Genomic DNA, 16,941 nt, shown 5'->3' on the forward strand with positions numbered 1-16,941 from the left:
AGATTTTCTTCCATACATAAAACTTATTGTACACTGTCCAAGATCTAGAAACTAGGCCTCACCAAAACGGACATCTGTTGGCAGTGTAGGGAGGGTTCAGGATCCCTTAAACACATTTTCCTCTCATTTAAAATGACCAGAACACAGCACATGATTAAAGATATTTTTAAAATACCACTTACGATTGACTTCTTTATGGTAACATTGGGTGTTGCGGCCAACCCATCCACTCTATCTCTTTCTTGACATGATCTATTATTATTGGACCTTATGTTAACCTTGGGTGTCACAACAGTACTATTATGTTGAAAATCAACATCTGAAGTGCCCTTCAATAAATGGTGGAATGCTATGCTCCGCTAGAAGCGCAGACAATATAATGTACAAAAAACTGCATAATACATCCAGCGCAAGACAACTATGGGACTCTTTTGATAGGTACTTGCAAAAGTCCAAACCACCATAAAGAGCATGCAGTCTCATAGGCCATGTAGCATGCTACGAAACCCTCTGTTACCAATTTTGTCCAGCTACCAGTCCTGCCAGACTTGTCAATATAACAAGAAACCCCCATCCTCCACTCCCCGTCCTTCTCTCACCCACTTTTTTTCACTCTACTGTCCTCTCTTTTCTTTTTCTTTTTACTCTAACATGGTATATTTCTGTGAAGGTATCAGCTGAACTACCTCTCCAAGGGAGATCTTACTTCTTAGGATGTTATTGCATTTGCTCCACCAAACGCTTGTATTCATATGCCTCTGGATTATAGCCTTTCCAGTTTGTACGAGGACTCTATTCCGTATGACTAATGCTGTTCAATCGATTCTCACCCTGTTGATGTTATCCTTACCTGATTTCTACTGTGTAAGCCTTTATTATGTTTAAAATCTCAATAAAAATGGTTGAAAACAGAATAAAAAACACCTTTCATGAGGTGCTTGCACTAGGGGCATCAAAGTTGAACATTCCTTAGCCTGTTGCGACAACATCAGCGTTGTGATCTTCGAAACTCTCCATCAACTGGCGACCTCCATACCCCTCCTACTCCTAGTCTGTTGGATGGTGCATGGAGCTGTTCCTTACCCTGGGTGTAGCTTAGTCAGCTTCGTCAAGGCTCCAGAAAACGTATAGTCTTCCGGATCAGGACTGATTGTTCTTTCGTTCTGATCCTACCCCTGATTCAGTGGTCATTTTAGCAGCATGAAAGCACTCTTTACTACTCCTTCATCTACAGTTCCTCTGGACAAAGGGAGTCAAAACGTCATTCAGTGAGGCGTAAAGTTTGTGTTATGTTATCTTATGTTAGTAAGACTTTTATAGCACACAGCTACCCTAAGGTGTCCCGGCGCTTGCTGAAGTCCTCCCAACAACCGATAAGCCAGCAAATCAGAAAAGCCATGTTTTGAGCGCTTTCCTAAATGACAATAGATCCTTAGAGTTTCTCAAACTAAAAGGAAGCTAATTCCAGGCCTTGACTGCCCCCGCGACAAAACTTCTACCACCCCATCTAGCTCTCCTTGTGATGGGAAGTACAATTAGTTTTGCTCCTAGAGAGCGTAGCGATCTTCCTGGCACATACCACTGAAATTGTTGTTTCAGATGAAGTGGGCCTGTATCCTGAAGGGCTCGGAAAACTAAGCATAGGAATTTAAAAAGAATTCGCTTGTTTACCGGCAACCAGTGAAGCTTTTTTATTGAGCCAGAAATAGAGGCAAATTTCGGAGTTCCAGTAAGCAGCCTAGCTGCTGATTCTGGAGCATCTGAAGTTTTTGTAAATTGCACTCCTGCATATTCAAATAAAGACTGTTGCAGTAGTCAAGTCTTGACATAATCAAGGCCATAACCACTGTACGCTTACAGTCTGCCGGCAAAAGAGGTATAACTTTCCTTAAGGTCCTAAGGATATAGGAGGTGGCAGAGACCACGGCATTCACTTGGTCACGCATAGTGAGATGTTCGTCCAGTACTACACCCAAGTTCTTAAATTTTCTGGAAGGTACTGGAAGAGTCCCCATGGCCTCTGGCCACCAGCAAGGAGTCCAGAGATTAGCATTATTACCAAACAAAATCACCTCTGTTTTACCAGCATAAAGCTTTAAGCAATTTTGCGTCATCCAGCCTCCCACTGCTCCCATACAATCATGTAGCCTTTCCCCCAACGCCTTCTCCTGCCCTGGTTGCAAAGAAATTACAATTTGAGTATCATCGGCATATGAGGTTAAACAGAAGCCGAAAGACTCGATCAGAGGGGCCAAAGGAGATACGTAAACATTAAAGAGCGTGGGGCTCAGGGAAGATCCCTGAGGAACCCCACATGGAAGGGAGAAAGGTTTGGAGACAAACTCACCCATAGCAACTGTCTGACGTCTGTCAGAAATGAAGGAATTAAGGAGAGACCAAGCTTTGTCCCTTACTCCGCAGGCCGACAAACGGTCCAGCAACACTCCATGGTGGACTGTATCGAAGGCAGCGGAGAGATCAAGCAAGATCAACACCGCCTTACCTCCCTGGTCCAACCCTCTACTAATCTCTTCCGTGGATTTAAGAAGGGCAGTTTCAGTGCTATGCCCTTCTCTAAACCCAAATTGGGTGGGATCCAAGGCTTTGGCATCACATAGATAGGCGCTCAATTTAGTGTTCATGTATTTTTCCACCAATCTAGCGGGCAGAGGGAGGCGTGAAATGGGGCGAAAGCTGCTTGGATCATTAGTATCCAAGCTAGGTTTTTTCAAGAGCGGTAGCACCAAGGCCATTTTCCATAATTTGGGAAGAAGCCCTTCGCAAAACATAGCATTGAAAAGAGGTGTCAAAGTCAAGGCTATTGGTTCAGAAGCCAGTTTTGCTATTGCTACTGGGCATGGATAATGAGGTGAACCTGATTTAGCAGATAAAAGAAGCTTACATGTATCTGAGTAGGATATAGGGGAGAAACTATCCAAACTATATTTTAATGCAGGACCTACCTTAGATCCTGGAACATTACCCACCGGATCCTTAAAAGTATTGAAAATGGCTTCCACTTTAGTCTGGAAAAAAGTAGCGATTTCCTCGCAAAAATCCAAACTAGTTATGATAGTTGCAGGCAGTGGGTGTGCCAGCCTGGTAACTATTTTGTATAATTATTTTGATGAGTTACTGGCTAGTTTAATCTGTTCGGCAAAGAACTCACGCTTAGTTTCAAACAGCAGTTCTTTATAACAAAGAAGCCATGTTTATATATTGCTCTTTCAGCTGGAAGATAATCCTTCCTCCAGGCCCGTTTCAGTTGTTTACATTTACATTTTTGTATCTTCTAGTGCGGGGCAATGTGGAGAATGTATACTATTGGATGTAGAATGTACTCTCTAGTGCCTAGAGAAAATTTGTGTATTAACTTTATGATGGTTCAATGACATGTAACTACTGGTCGGAGGAAAAATAAAATATTTTTTAAAAAAAATAATAATTTTTGTATCTTCAGTTCCTGAGAATACCAAGGAGCCGTGGGCTGTGTCCTTTTGGGGATAATTACTTTTTTAGGGGCAAGAATAGAGCAGGCATCTTCTACCCATTCTGTATACCCGGAGGAAGCTTCTTCCACCTCCGCGGGTAGAGATCTCTGTGTAGAAAGTAACAACTCCGTAAGTTCTTTCCCTCCTACCTTATTCCAGGCTCTAATTTCCTTATGCTTCCCAAAGGAAGGGTCCCTGCCCTGGCCTTTCTGGAAAGTCAGCTCAAACAAGATGGCCGCATGATCCGACCAAGATAAAGGGAATACATCAGTGACTGAGAGCTGTGGGGAATTAGAAAAAATCCCATCCAATGTGTGCCATGCCAAATGAGTAGGTCCCTTTACTAATTGTTTTAACTCTACACTACTCATTAGATCTAGGAATTTTTCTGTGTCTTTGTCAGTGTCAGCTTCCAAGTGGAAGTTGAAATCTCCCAATATTGTATACGAGTCCAAACTCATGCCAGCCTCAAGGAGCACGCCCACCTCAGCTAAAATGGGTTCCTAGGACCCAGAGGTCTATAAATAAGGATACCCCTGAACATGTGACAATGATGAAGGGTAAAAGAGAAGGACATTGCTTCATAAGAGGTGTTAACAATTATATCAAAAGTAGCTTTGATAGAGCTATCGTAAATTACTGCCAATCCTTCTCCTTTTTTAGACGGTCTACTTGCCGTATGACATAAAAAACCAGGGGGTGTTGCTTTCACTAAATCTGGACCAGACGCCTCGTCTGTCCATGTTTCTGTTATGAAGGCAATTTTAATATTTTTATCCTCTATTAGTGTTGCACATTCAACAATATGTTTAACTAAAGAGCGTGCATTCACCAATAAACAGTTAAACACCACCGTAGCCTTATTTTTGATTTTGTTTGAGCCCTTTTCCAAAGTCTCCCCTGAAACATTAGTAATTCCTAATCCTAATCCTGACAGAGTTGTTAAACACGCGGGGCAGAACCTTGGTATGGGTCTCGACACAGTCCCAGGTGTGACACAAACATAGCCAGATGTCCTTATGCAACTATTTAGTGCCAGAAGTTGCTCACTGGAATAACTGAAAGAAACTGGCTTACCTATGGATAAATGACCAGGGGTTTTGGCGCAAGGCGCAATCCGAGCGCGGATGGGCGCAGACCGGCTTGCCTTAGACGCGCCCACTGCGCGCTTGCGTCATATGCCCTAAATACCGTCAGGGCAAAAGAACTGGACCGCCGACCAGCAGTACCCTCAAGATGGCAGCCCCCCGCCCCTGCCGTGTAATCCCCTATAATCAGGTAAAAATACGTGAACTTAAAAACAATCGTGCCCAAATGGTAAAATATTAAAAGACTCCTGTTATAATTATAGCAGCAAAACAGTACCTAAAAGCAAAGCGTTTGACCAAATGCCAAGTTGGAGCGCGAGTATCAGCCTGCAATCTCGCGGCTCAAGCCTCAAGAGGTGCAGCGCTGCGCGCTTGCGTCATATGCCCTAAATACCGTCAGGGCAAAAGAACTGGACCGCCGACCAGCAGTACCCTTAAGATGGCGGGCTCCTGCAGTGCAATCCCCTATAATCAGGTAAAAATACGTGAACTTAAAAACAATCGTGCCCACATGGTAAAATATTAAAAGACTCCTGTTAAAATTATAGCAGCAAAACAGTACCTAAAAGAAAAGCGTTTGACCAAATGCCAAGTTGGAGCGCGAGTATCAGCCTGCAATCTCCCGGCTCAAGCCTGGTGTGCTACACCTGCCACCACCATGAAGGTGGCAAGTGCACCGGCCCTGTTGGGCAGAGGTCTACCTGGAAGTGGTAAATGAGGGCATGATGGTCTCCAATCATGTCATTAGTCCTGCAGCTGATTCTTCACTGTTGGCAGCTCACGGGTACTGTCTTGGGTTGGCCCTTAGACTGTACTCTTGGCTTCATATAAGAGCCCTAAAACAAAAATCCCAACAACTAATTTTTAATATTCCCTTCTTGACCTTATTTGGCAGTCATACCCACAACGAAATGGCTCGGTTGAGGACTGAAATTGAGACCTTGAAGGCAGTGAGTCTAGAGAAACATAAAGAGCACCACAGACAAACTTACAGGCCTAATGAAATACTTTTTTGCCCAGAGAGAGTTCAAACCCCTCAATGGTTACAAGGTCACCACAAAGACCTTTCCAGCAGCACCAATAATATCAGCCAAAGGAGGAGTGGGCCACTAACCTGCCCAAATAGGGAATCCTCTAGCAGGTTCCAAGCAGTGAGTCTCTTCTTCCCCTTCTACTGTTACCCACTCTGGTAGGAGGAAGTATATCACAATATCTGACAGAGTGCGAATCCATCACAAAAGAAGCCTGGGTTCTGAATATTGTATTGTTATTGTGTCCACCAAATATCCCACCAAAACCATCCAATGAACACCTTGAAATGCTCAGATCAGAAGTGAACATCCCTTCTGCAGAAGCAAAGCGGTGTGTTACATTCCTTCCAACCAACGATGCTGGGGGTTTATTCCGTTTTTCTTTTTTTGGGTGAAGATGAAAGGTCCCAAAAACTAATTCAGACCCATACTCTATCTGAAACTCGCCAACAAATGGATACAGAGAGAAAAGTTCAGAATGCTGACAGTACATAATATGAGTCCCCAAATCCATCAAGGTGTTGTTTCACAGGATACCCCAATTTAGGCTTGAGTAGTCCCCTAACCCTTCACCTACATTTACCGTACCATTACACTACATAACGGGTTTTGGTATTGATCTTTTACCTAGTTAAGCGCTGCATAAATGTTGTGTGGTTTTCCTGGAAAACTAGCCTTATTAATTATGCATTAAAATTTTCAGAATCACAGCAAGATTACCATCTTCTGCATAATACCTATGTATAAGGGTCATCCCTTCCGTCATCCTCAGCCGACATGACTCAGCAAGGTAGAGTCCCCTGAGGTTACCTTTTGGGTATATATACAACATATCTTTGCCAGGGCAGGCAGAGGAGAAAGACTTCCATGCTGACACACTGACGCGAGACTCTGAGGTTCATGGACACAGACACTCCAGCTCGCAGTGGTCTGACATCCCTAGTGGGGTGTCCATTTCAAGAATAAGACGGGTCCTACAGTCTCTCACTTCAGGTAATGGGGTTAGCTTCAGCCTAGGGGGGATTCTTGGCTCTACACCTACATACATGCTAGGTACACAGAGGTACATCTAGTTAGGGTTGCATTGTAGGAGTACGCATTATTCTTGTCCTGTATTTATATGCTTGCTTATATTAATTGTCCTAGCAGCACTGTGGTAGAAATCTACCATCCATTTGCTGTATTGGTGCTTAATATCATTTATGTCTGTTTCTGTCTTATGGTTGTTTCAGCACACCTGTTATACACTAGAATGATGCTGGTTCAATAAATATTGAAAACATCCCCACCATTTATTCTGTGCATCTTTCTGAGGCAAAGTGAGCACGAGTGACTAAGCGAAAAGTACAGTACTGTTTCCACAATCCCTAATGGGACAGAGTTGTCATGATCGATAGTTGCCAAGAACTATTCTCTCCTTGGTTAGAGGAGCTTATAGTGGCTCTGTGAGCTAGCTGGTATACAGGCAAACATACCTGGTGAGGGTGTCTGGAATCAATTTGAACACCAATCCCACAGTCTATGTTGTCTAAACGTTTATAGGAACTACACGACAAAGGAGACTTGCTCTACTCAATAGATCTCCAGGATGCGTATTGTCAGGTTCCAATAGACAGGGAACATCGCGAATCCTGAGACTTGTAGTAGATCATGATCACTACCAATACAAGGTGCTTCCCTTTGGCCTCGAATCAGCCCCCAGAACCTTCTCGAAGTGCATGGCTGTGGTCGCTGCACATCTCAAGAAATTCTGCATATTCGTCTATCCATACCTAGACGACTGACTTATCAAGGCGTCAACACGACAAGAGGTACGACTTCTTTACCAGATAACAATCGGTTATTTCCTCTTACTAATTTTGCAGGTCAATCACAACAAATCGACCTTCTCTCCAGTCTAGTTGCATCATTATCTAGGCGCCACCATCGACACCATACAAGCAAAAATGTATACTTTGCAGGAGAGACTGTTATTCATCCATCTGAAATGCCACTCTCCCATGAAAGCTTCTCATCCCTCAGTAGGAAGAGTGTCATCTCTCCTGGGATCAATGGCATCATGCATATTTCTGACACTTAACACTTGTCTCCACATGAGACCCCTTCAAGAATTTCTGGAGGATCAGTGGGATCAATATTCTGGAAACTGGAAAGACAAGATCATGCTTTCTCTCAAAGCGAAGAAGTTCCTCTAATGGTGGTGCAAACCAAAAACTCTCCTTCAAGGGATGCTCTTTCATCAGGAGATTCCTTCTTAGACAATAGTAATGGATGCCTCTCTATTAGTTTGCGGAGCACATATGGATCACCTTCAAATCCAGGGAACCTGGTCTTCGAAGGAAATTACTTATCACATCAATCTCCTCAAACTATGGGTGGTTCATCTAGCACTGAATGCTTTTCTTCCATCCTTCAAGTCGAAATCCCTTCTTGTTCAGATGGACAACACGATAACAATAGACTATTAGAACAAACAAAGGGTAACAAGATCCAGGGCCTTGTCTCACGAAGCTCAAACAATTTTGAATTGGTTGATAGGCAGAGACATGAGCATCACTGCAACAGATCTTCCCGGGACCCAAAATGTTCAAGTAGACTCCCGGAGCATGTGAAAAAGCACCAGTGGGTTTTTCACGACAATGTTGTGCAAAGCATCTTCTGCATGTGGGGTTTTCCTCACATAGATCTATTCGCAACCGTGAAAGCTAAAAAATGCCCAAACTTTGCCTCGAGGTACTACCAACCCGGGACACTTGGGAATGCCCAATGGATCGAATGGTCTGGCAAATTTCTCTTCTCTTTTCCTTCGATCCCCCCTGATCCCTTCAGTACTCATCAAACTGTCTTACTCATGGGCCAGAATGATCCTGATAGTTACGGAGTGGCCCTGACAATGGTGGTTCACAGACCTTCTCCATATGTTGGAGTGGCCACACATGAAGCTGCTGTGCAGACCGAACCTACTCACAAAATTAGAATGTCAGAGGGTTCACTCCAGTCTCTCCTCTGAGTTTGGCAGCACAGCTCCTGAGCTAGTACAAAATGGGCACTTGAATCTTCCACAAGACTGCATGAACATTCTCAAATAGGCTAAACCGCCATCAACAGTTTCTGCTTATTCTTTTAAATGGAAGACAATCTGTATATGGTGTTCTGGCAAGAACTTTGATCCTGCGAAATGCCAAGAAGAAGCTTCCATATTTGCTTTATTTGGCCAAATCAGCCTTAAAGCTCTCTTCTATTAAAGTTAATTCGTCTTCCTTGTGGCGATAACAACCCACAAGAGGATTAGTGAATTACAGGTGCTTTAGATTAATCCTCCCTATACTTCCTTCTTTCCAAACAATCTAGCTGTTGGAACCCGGGCATCCTTTTTGCCAAAGATGGTTGCACCTTTTCATGTTCTCACACAACATCACCCTGCCTACTTTTTCCCCCTTCCTCGTCCTTCAGTAGAAGAGGAGAGATCCCACCGTCTGGATCCAAAAAGAACATTATCATTCTATATGGATCGTACCAAAGAATTCCAGTTGGACGATCAACTCTTTGTTGGATTCGCAGGGGCAAAGAAAAGGAAGGTAATTCAAAAGAGAACCATCTCTCGATGGATCATCCTTGGTATTAAGATCTGCTACGCAATGGACAAGAAACAGCCACCTGAGGCTTAAAAGCTTTTTCCACCAGAGCTACAACTGTGACCACTTCGTTAGCAAGAGGAGTCCTGTACATCTGACAAGCAGCTACGTGGGCATCACTGCACATGTTTGCCAAACACAAGTGCTTCGACTGCCAGGCATATAAGATGGGCACTTTGCCAGTTTGGTCCTCCTGGACTTATTAGTTTAAGACAGTCTGCAGACCCACCTCTAGGAAGAGATTGTTTTAGTATCTAATCTAAGGTAAGGAATCTGCGGCTATAAGTCTCTATCAGATTAACAAGTTACTTACCTTTGGTAATGCCTTATCTGGGAGAGACTCTATCTAGCCACTGATTCCTTACCGATCCTCCCATCCTACCTGTTTTGCATACCATCTTCTCACATGAAGTGATCCTTAAGGACCCCATTATTGGCACACCCGTCTTTTCCTCCTCAGATTGGCTCTGGGCTTCTGGTGTGGAAAAACAGGAAAGAACTGAGGTCAGCGTGCTGGGGTGGTACCTACATAGGCACAGCACAAATTAATTCCGGTGCAGGCGACACCAATGACATCACGTGAAGCAGAGTAACACCACTTATTGGCACATAAGAGGATTGCTCAAAAAAGTTCCGTACAGTCTGACACCTGGGAATATTCTAAGGTAAGGAATCTGCGACTAGATAGAGTCTCTATTAGATAAGGCGTTATTAAAGGTAAGTAACTTGTTTATCTCTGCAGTTTCAGGGTTTCAGTCAATTTGCGTGGAACATCCACTGGGCACCTGAGTGAATCAGGTCGTTGACATCAGAGATCTTCTTGACCACCTTCTAGGGGCCACTCTGTAGACGTTTTTTAGCAGCAGCACTTGCTGCAATTTATATTTTAGAACAATTTTAATGGGTTTTCACATATTTATCTCATACATATGTTTTAAAACTTAAAAAATGTAAAGTAAATGTTGTCTGTATATAGAAATCATGTGTTTGGCTTTATTTTGGAAACTTGTTTTTCCCAATTTTCAGGTGCATCCGTGTCCCACACTAGACTATTTATATGATATCATATTCAGTGCTTACAAATTAAATGAATATACCCCTAATACAGAACTGGTGTTACAGTTAGTAAGCTTCTCGCTTTCTCCATCAAAGCAGAGGCGCCTGCTATCTTTAATTTACTATGCAATACATTTATGCAGTGCTCTGTAGGTATGAGCGTATTCTTCAGAAATAATGCATGTAAAAGGCTACATTTCTGTGTCTTTGAGCTGAAGTTGCCTGTGTTGTTTTTTGTTTTTGTACATTTGCTAGATAACAGTGTGGGTTATGTTTTTATTCAGGGCTCATGGACCTTTTTTTCCAAGAATTCTGAGACGTAGGAAAGGGCAGAGAGACTTTGGAAAAGTTGTGACGCACATAGTAGCTAAAATGATGACCACAGACATGGTGAGAAATACCATTTGTTTTTCTGTGAAAATATCTTCCATTTTGTAACGGAATGCGAATTTCTGATTAGCCTTTCTGCCGAGATCAAAAGAAACACTGTAGTAATATTATGCTCCATTGCAACAAAATGATGACACACCAAAGAAACCAAGTATAAAATGTATGCTGAATAGGCTATGATAGCAGACAAAGTGAACTGGATGTATTGTATTAATTTGTAGAAGTCAATCAAATATATAAACAATTACTTTTTTTAACTTCCTTCTATTGTGAAATATTCTTTGAATGTATCTGACGCCAAACAGTGTCTGGATAACAGTTACGCAGTAACTCCCACATGCTGCTGGATGGTGCTGCCTGACATCCTTGCACCAGTGAAGAAGCAGAGCTGCATGTAGGCGCCACCCCTCCCTGCTGATATCTGTTCTTTTCTTTCTGCGCCCTTCCACACTGGAGCTCCTACTAACGTTATCAGTTTTCTGACATTTTCAAAATTGTTAGACAAAATGATAGGGGGAAAATGCCTGGCCCCTACCAAACCCACAAGATTCAGTCATATTGTGTAGATTGAGGGTGTGTGACAGCCATCATTGTCATTTTGACAGTTTTACCAAACACTGAATCGGGTTCCTGCTCTGCAGGAATATGGAGGCCGTAGACTAGCATTGAAATAGGTAGTCTCCCACCTGAATTGGGAAGGTTGGCATTAATGTACCACTAAAAGTCAGACAAGAAGCAGCACAATCAGCACTCGAAGAGTATTTCTTTTCAAGCATTTACCAAACTACAAGACCTTTCTACAGCTGTCCCGGCACACCCAAATTCCCCAGGCCATCGGCTATATCAATGTAGATAGAGAAGCTAAAAACATTTTTAGGATGCTGCCGGCTCACTCTGGAGCACCTTTGGGTACCACAGAGCTGCAGGGAAAAGCAGTCTCACTTCTTTCAACTGGCCCTTCCCTGTTGCGGAGTGACCCTAGAGGATCCTCGCCTTGCCACCTTGTGCCAACACTTGTGCAGACTTCCACTCCAGCCAAAATGTCAATGTTGGTCTCTTCTATGCCAGTGGCACTGCTGGCTCTTCCAGTGTCTGTGCTGGATCCAGTCCAGAGACAGCATCAGTCCGTACCATGCCTACTTCTTTCTGTAAAATAACGAAAGGAGAGCCATCCATAATTAAAACTTACTCCCAGCCTCTGCCATTATACCAGTACTAGCAAAGGTTGGAAGTCCTGTTTGGCTCTGATTCAGATGCAGTCCAAGGGTTGCAGCACATTTCAAATGATGACCCTGAGAAAGAGAAGGATAACTTCTCCAGTATTGGGGTGTCTTTCATAGATTCACATGCTTGAATATTCCCCGTCGTCGGAGTGGGAGTCCCACGGTAAATAATATAGCAATATATACAGCCATAATATATATATATATATACATATACATAAGTAATCATATAAAAACAGAGATATAAGTAAGTGATAACATCAAGAATGTCCCTATATGAAATCTCCATAGAGATACATGGAGAGAGAAAAAAGACAATTGCAGTCTATCTCTGTCATTATGTTAGTCCAAACTACGGCCAATCAGGCGCCAGCTCCTCTCTAGAACCTTCTCCTCAGAGCTCCTCACCTCAGATTTTCTACCGCACGTCGTGTGAAAGGGAGTCTCCCTGAGCTCTGCTCAGTTTTTTCTCTTCAGGATGACTTCAAGTAAGAAGTCTTTGTTTAGACCTTGTTCTTTTGTGGAAAGCTACGTTATTCTCAGAAGATCCACACAGTAAGTGTATTTACTGTCTTTACCCTAACCATGAAGTGGGTGAATGTAAATTCTGTAGAATTTTCTACAAAAACTCTGAAAGACAGGGAAGGCCGTCTCTTGTTGTGGCTCCAGAGACTTAAGGATAAAGATGAAGTAATTTTCTGAGGTAGAAAACTTTACTTCTGGCCGTTCCCTCACAGCCTCAAAACGCAGTAGTGTACAGGAGTTACCTGCTCCTTTCCTTAAAAAGAAGAAAATGTCTCTGACTATGACATCTGCCAATTCTTCTTCATTGAATACTGCTGTGTCGCCCACGAGACTTAGTTCTCAGGCTAGTGAGGTTTTCAACTTTCCAGTTTAAAAAAGTTTCCGACCGTCTACGATGGCTCCGTCTACGATGGCTCCGTCTACGATGGCTCCGTCTACGATGGCTCCGTCGACGATGGCTCCGTCGACGATGGCTCCGTCGACGATGGCTCCGTCGACGATGATTCCGTCGACGATGACTCCGTCGACGATGACTCCGTCGACGATGACTCCGTCGACGATGACTCCGTCGACGATGATTCCGTCGACGATGACTCCGTCGACGATGGTTCCGTCTACGATGGCTCCGTCGACGATGGCTCCGTCGACGATGGTTCCGTCGACGATGATTCCGTCGACGATGATTCCGTCGACGATGACTCCGTCGACGATGATTCCGTCGACGATGATTCCGTCGACGATGACTCCGTCGACGATGACTCCGTCGACGATGACTCCGTCGACGATGGTTCCGCCGACGATGGTTCCGCCGACGATGGTTCTGTCGGCAATGATTCTTTCGATGGTGGTTCCGTCGACGATGGTTCCGTCGACGATTCCGTCTACGAAGATGTCTTCAATAGCCTTCTATGCCTCAGAGCCAGTCGACTGCAGTCTCATCGGTAAAAAAAAAAAAAGGTTTAAAAAAGACGACTTCTGCACAGTGGTCATTAAAAATCCAAATCTCTTCCACATATACAGAAACTACTTCGTCCTTTGCTGCTGTTCCTTTATTACCATTACCACCGAGTACTTGACAAGATATGTCAGGTGAGGTTTTATCGGTGGAGGATTCCCGCCTTCCTTCACCATTGTTTTACCACTGACTCAGATCAAGATTCAGAAGAAGGTTTAGCTGAATCGGTTGGGACGGCACACAGTCCCTTAGATTTAGTAATAAGATGCCAGGAAGATAATAGTGATGATGAGGAACAATTTTATCAGGAAGAAATTCCTAGGGAAGACAAACTGCGACGCTACCATTGTCACTGATAATTAATCTGCAACTCATGTTGGACGACTATAATCGGCGTTTTTTTTTTTCCTTTATCACCACAAGTGTCTGTGGTTCCGCTTATTCCAGTGGTGCCAACAACTATATCGGAACCGGTACCGGCTCCAATACTTTCTGTTGTAATACCTAAAGTACCGCTGAGACATTCTTCAACTCGGACAGTACCTCCTCATGATACTGAAGAAGAAGAAGAAATTCCTCAGGACAAGGAGGATGGTGAGATTCTCGATGATGGTGGCGATGCTGATGATGATGATGATGGTATGGCGGAGTGGGATAACTATTGTAGGAGAGTAGGGTCTGCTTTCTATGTTCACCCCCACTTTTTGCTTTTGCTTTACTGGTTTTCGACTTAGATGTGGCTGTGGGCCTGCTAATCAGACCCACAGCCCTGCTGTTCTCTCTCTAAATTACTACTATGTACTTTAGGTGCATAACCCATTTGGATAGGATCACCTTATTGGCCCCTGTACAGTGTACCCTAGGTACCCAGGGCATAGGTGTACCCTAGGCCTACCAGGGGCTGCAGCATGTATTATGCCACCCCTGGCCTGGCCTTCCATTTTGACACAACTGGCTGATCACTCAGCTGGGGCAAAGTCGTGTAATCACCCCTTGCTTAGGTGTAGTATTCCTATACCTAACTTACATATAGACACATGTGTACCTATCAGTCACTCCTATGGCAGGCCTTGACAATCCTGGAGGCAGAGTGCTTGGTAACATGTGAGATGGTGCTCTAGCATGAGCTGAGCCTGTCTGCAGCTTTCGGAACCTTGTCCTTATAGCTGTTCTATGATATAGCCTACCATATACTCTTAAAGTGCCTTATAATCTTAGACGGTTATGGTAACTATGGTTTGGCTTTATCGAAACATGTCGTGTAAGGTGTCTAACACCGTGGAATAATACCCCCATGCCATTTCTGGACATGAGAATATTATTCCCCCCTTCTAGAGGGAAAGACATGTTAAAATCATACTTCAACTGTTAGCCTCTGACCAAAGCCTCAGCATCACAAAATGGATGCTGCTGCCACGACACAAGTCTGACCTCCTGCAGCTGGGAGTGATCCCAGCCAGGGAGGCCTGGACAATAGGTTTCCTGCTTGGGGAGGTGCTAGCACCTCCCCAGACAGCCTTTAGTGTATTGGGGCAGGGTGGGCTGAAAGGAATGAGACATGCCTGGGGCACACAAGGTGTTCCTTGCATAGTCCAGTTAAAACCGGCGCTGGGGCACTCCAGCCCCAGCTCTGGCGCGAAACTGGACAAAGGGAAGTGGGTGTAACCACCCCCTCCCAGGTCCCACCCATAAGGCGTGACCTAGCAGGTATCCCAGCCCCCCAGATTAGTATAAGAGTGGGAGTTGGGCCTCAAGACTTTAGATTATCCTGAACCTGCAAAACTGAACAGAAACTCTGGACCTTCGACATTCGACGAAAGAAGAAGACTGAAGAATCTCCCTTGTAGCCAAGGAGTGGCTACCCTGTGCAAACAGGCACCATCAAGAGACTACCCTTTGCTTTGCCCACGTTCTACGAGGAACCGACTGCAGAGCCTGACCAGAGCCTTGACTTCCAGACTTCTCCGACCCTGATCCACATCTACAGCAGAGCTGAGATCCGTGGAGGCGACGAGCGACGTGGGACCGGCTACCTGGAAAAAGTGGCTAGTAACTTAAAGCGCAGCTTCTGAGGTACCCTCGAAGTTGTGCACCGGGGATTGAGAAGCCCCAACCCCAAGCACCATCTGCACCGAAGATCAGCCCCCCACACTCCACGAGTCCTGCGTGGGGCCCTTCAGCATTTTCCTGCTTGCCGCGTCTGTCCGGTTGCTTGCCCGCTGGCTAGTGGCCTTTGTGACGACGCACCCTGAAATCTTCTGCGCTGGTTTGGCTCCTCCAGACTGGCTCCCGCTTCTCTGCAAAGAAGAAGCACCCCAGACCTTCCTGGTCTGCACCAGAAGCAAGTCCTTCGTTCTTCGTGGGTTCCGCTTGCCAAGGCTTGGTGAGTCCTAGTCCAACTTCGACGCCGCCGACAGCAAGAGCCTTCGTGGGACAGCTCGCCTCCTGGTCCTGGTCATCCTCGACGCTTCCTGGTCCTCCTGGCTGCAGCGACAAGCTTCACCTTCACCTGCAATCTTCACGACATCGCCTGGTTCATTCCTGGTTCCACGTGGTCACTGGCTAGTGACCTTGACTCTGTCCCTTCTGCTTGCAGGTTTCTTCCCTTCTTGATCCCAGCCTTGGGATCCACCGGACACTCTTCACTGACTGCCTGTCAGCATCTTTCTTCAGGCATCCATAGGAGTCGACGACGAAAACGACGCATCTTCACCCCTATGCACCCGCAGCCTGTGGGCTAGGTAACTTGGGTACTCCGGTGCTCATCAGGATAGTGACTATCCTAGTGTCTAGTTTTCAAGTCTCAACTTCCTAGCTACTCCGGAAGTGTCCTAAATCTACCGTTTTCTAAACTGTACTATTGCTATTGACTTTTACGCATTACGCGTGAGTGTTTCCACTCTGCACACGAATCCCGTGGGCCTCCCACTTCCTAACTAACGCTAGTGTAGTGTAGCCCCAGCGATTCCCTAGGCCTAGGCCTATTCTATTTCCGTGACAGTGGTTCTTATACCACTTACTTAGTATATGGTTTGCGTGGCCCCTAGGGCCTAACTGTATTACTTGCCTGTGTGACTTAATGTATGCTTAAATAAGACTGTGTTGTACTTACCTCTAATCTCATAAAGAGTGCTGAGGGTTGCTTAGAATAAATACACTTTATTTTATATATATATCTGTTGTGGTGTCCTTTCATTTGGTATTCAAGGGATTATATATGGTATCACAGCTGGCTTCACATGCCATTCAGAGTTTAGCCTAAGACTGCTCTTGTCCATGCTACCACTAGGATAGCTGGTCTATAAGGTTGACTTTACAACCAATCACCATAAGGGTATTTGGACTGATATAAGGTGTACACTAGAACTAGTGACATCATACATCAGGCCAACTTCTCACATTGGTGAGCAGCGGTTGGGATCTGAGCTTGCTGTTGTAATACCATTGTAATCTTGAGATACTAAATTGAAAGATCACACAGATATTGTCTAGGTACATATAACATAGATTATAATACTTAAGTCCTACTGGACTTTGTAGTTGTAGG

At 44.6% G+C, this 16,941-nt stretch overlaps 1 protein-coding gene across 2 annotated transcripts in view; it reads left to right on the forward strand.

The window, feature by feature from the left end:
- The window catches only part of SHCBP1L (SHC binding and spindle associated 1 like), a 1,698,124-nt gene that overhangs the window by 901,035 nt on the left and 780,148 nt on the right, over window positions 1–16,941 (forward strand). For both annotated transcript variants that reach the window (XM_085600099.1, XM_085600098.1), the window contains exon 6: window positions 10,586–10,691. In XM_085600099.1, the coding sequence (XP_085456225.1) occupies window positions 10,586–10,691 (106 nt within the window). The remainder of the gene's footprint in view (window positions 1–10,585; window positions 10,692–16,941) is intronic.

The sequence above is a fragment of the Triturus cristatus genome, chromosome 4_2 (genome assembly GCF_964204655.1).
Source record: "Triturus cristatus chromosome 4_2, aTriCri1.1, whole genome shotgun sequence".
NCBI lineage: Eukaryota > Metazoa > Chordata > Amphibia > Caudata > Salamandridae > Triturus > Triturus cristatus.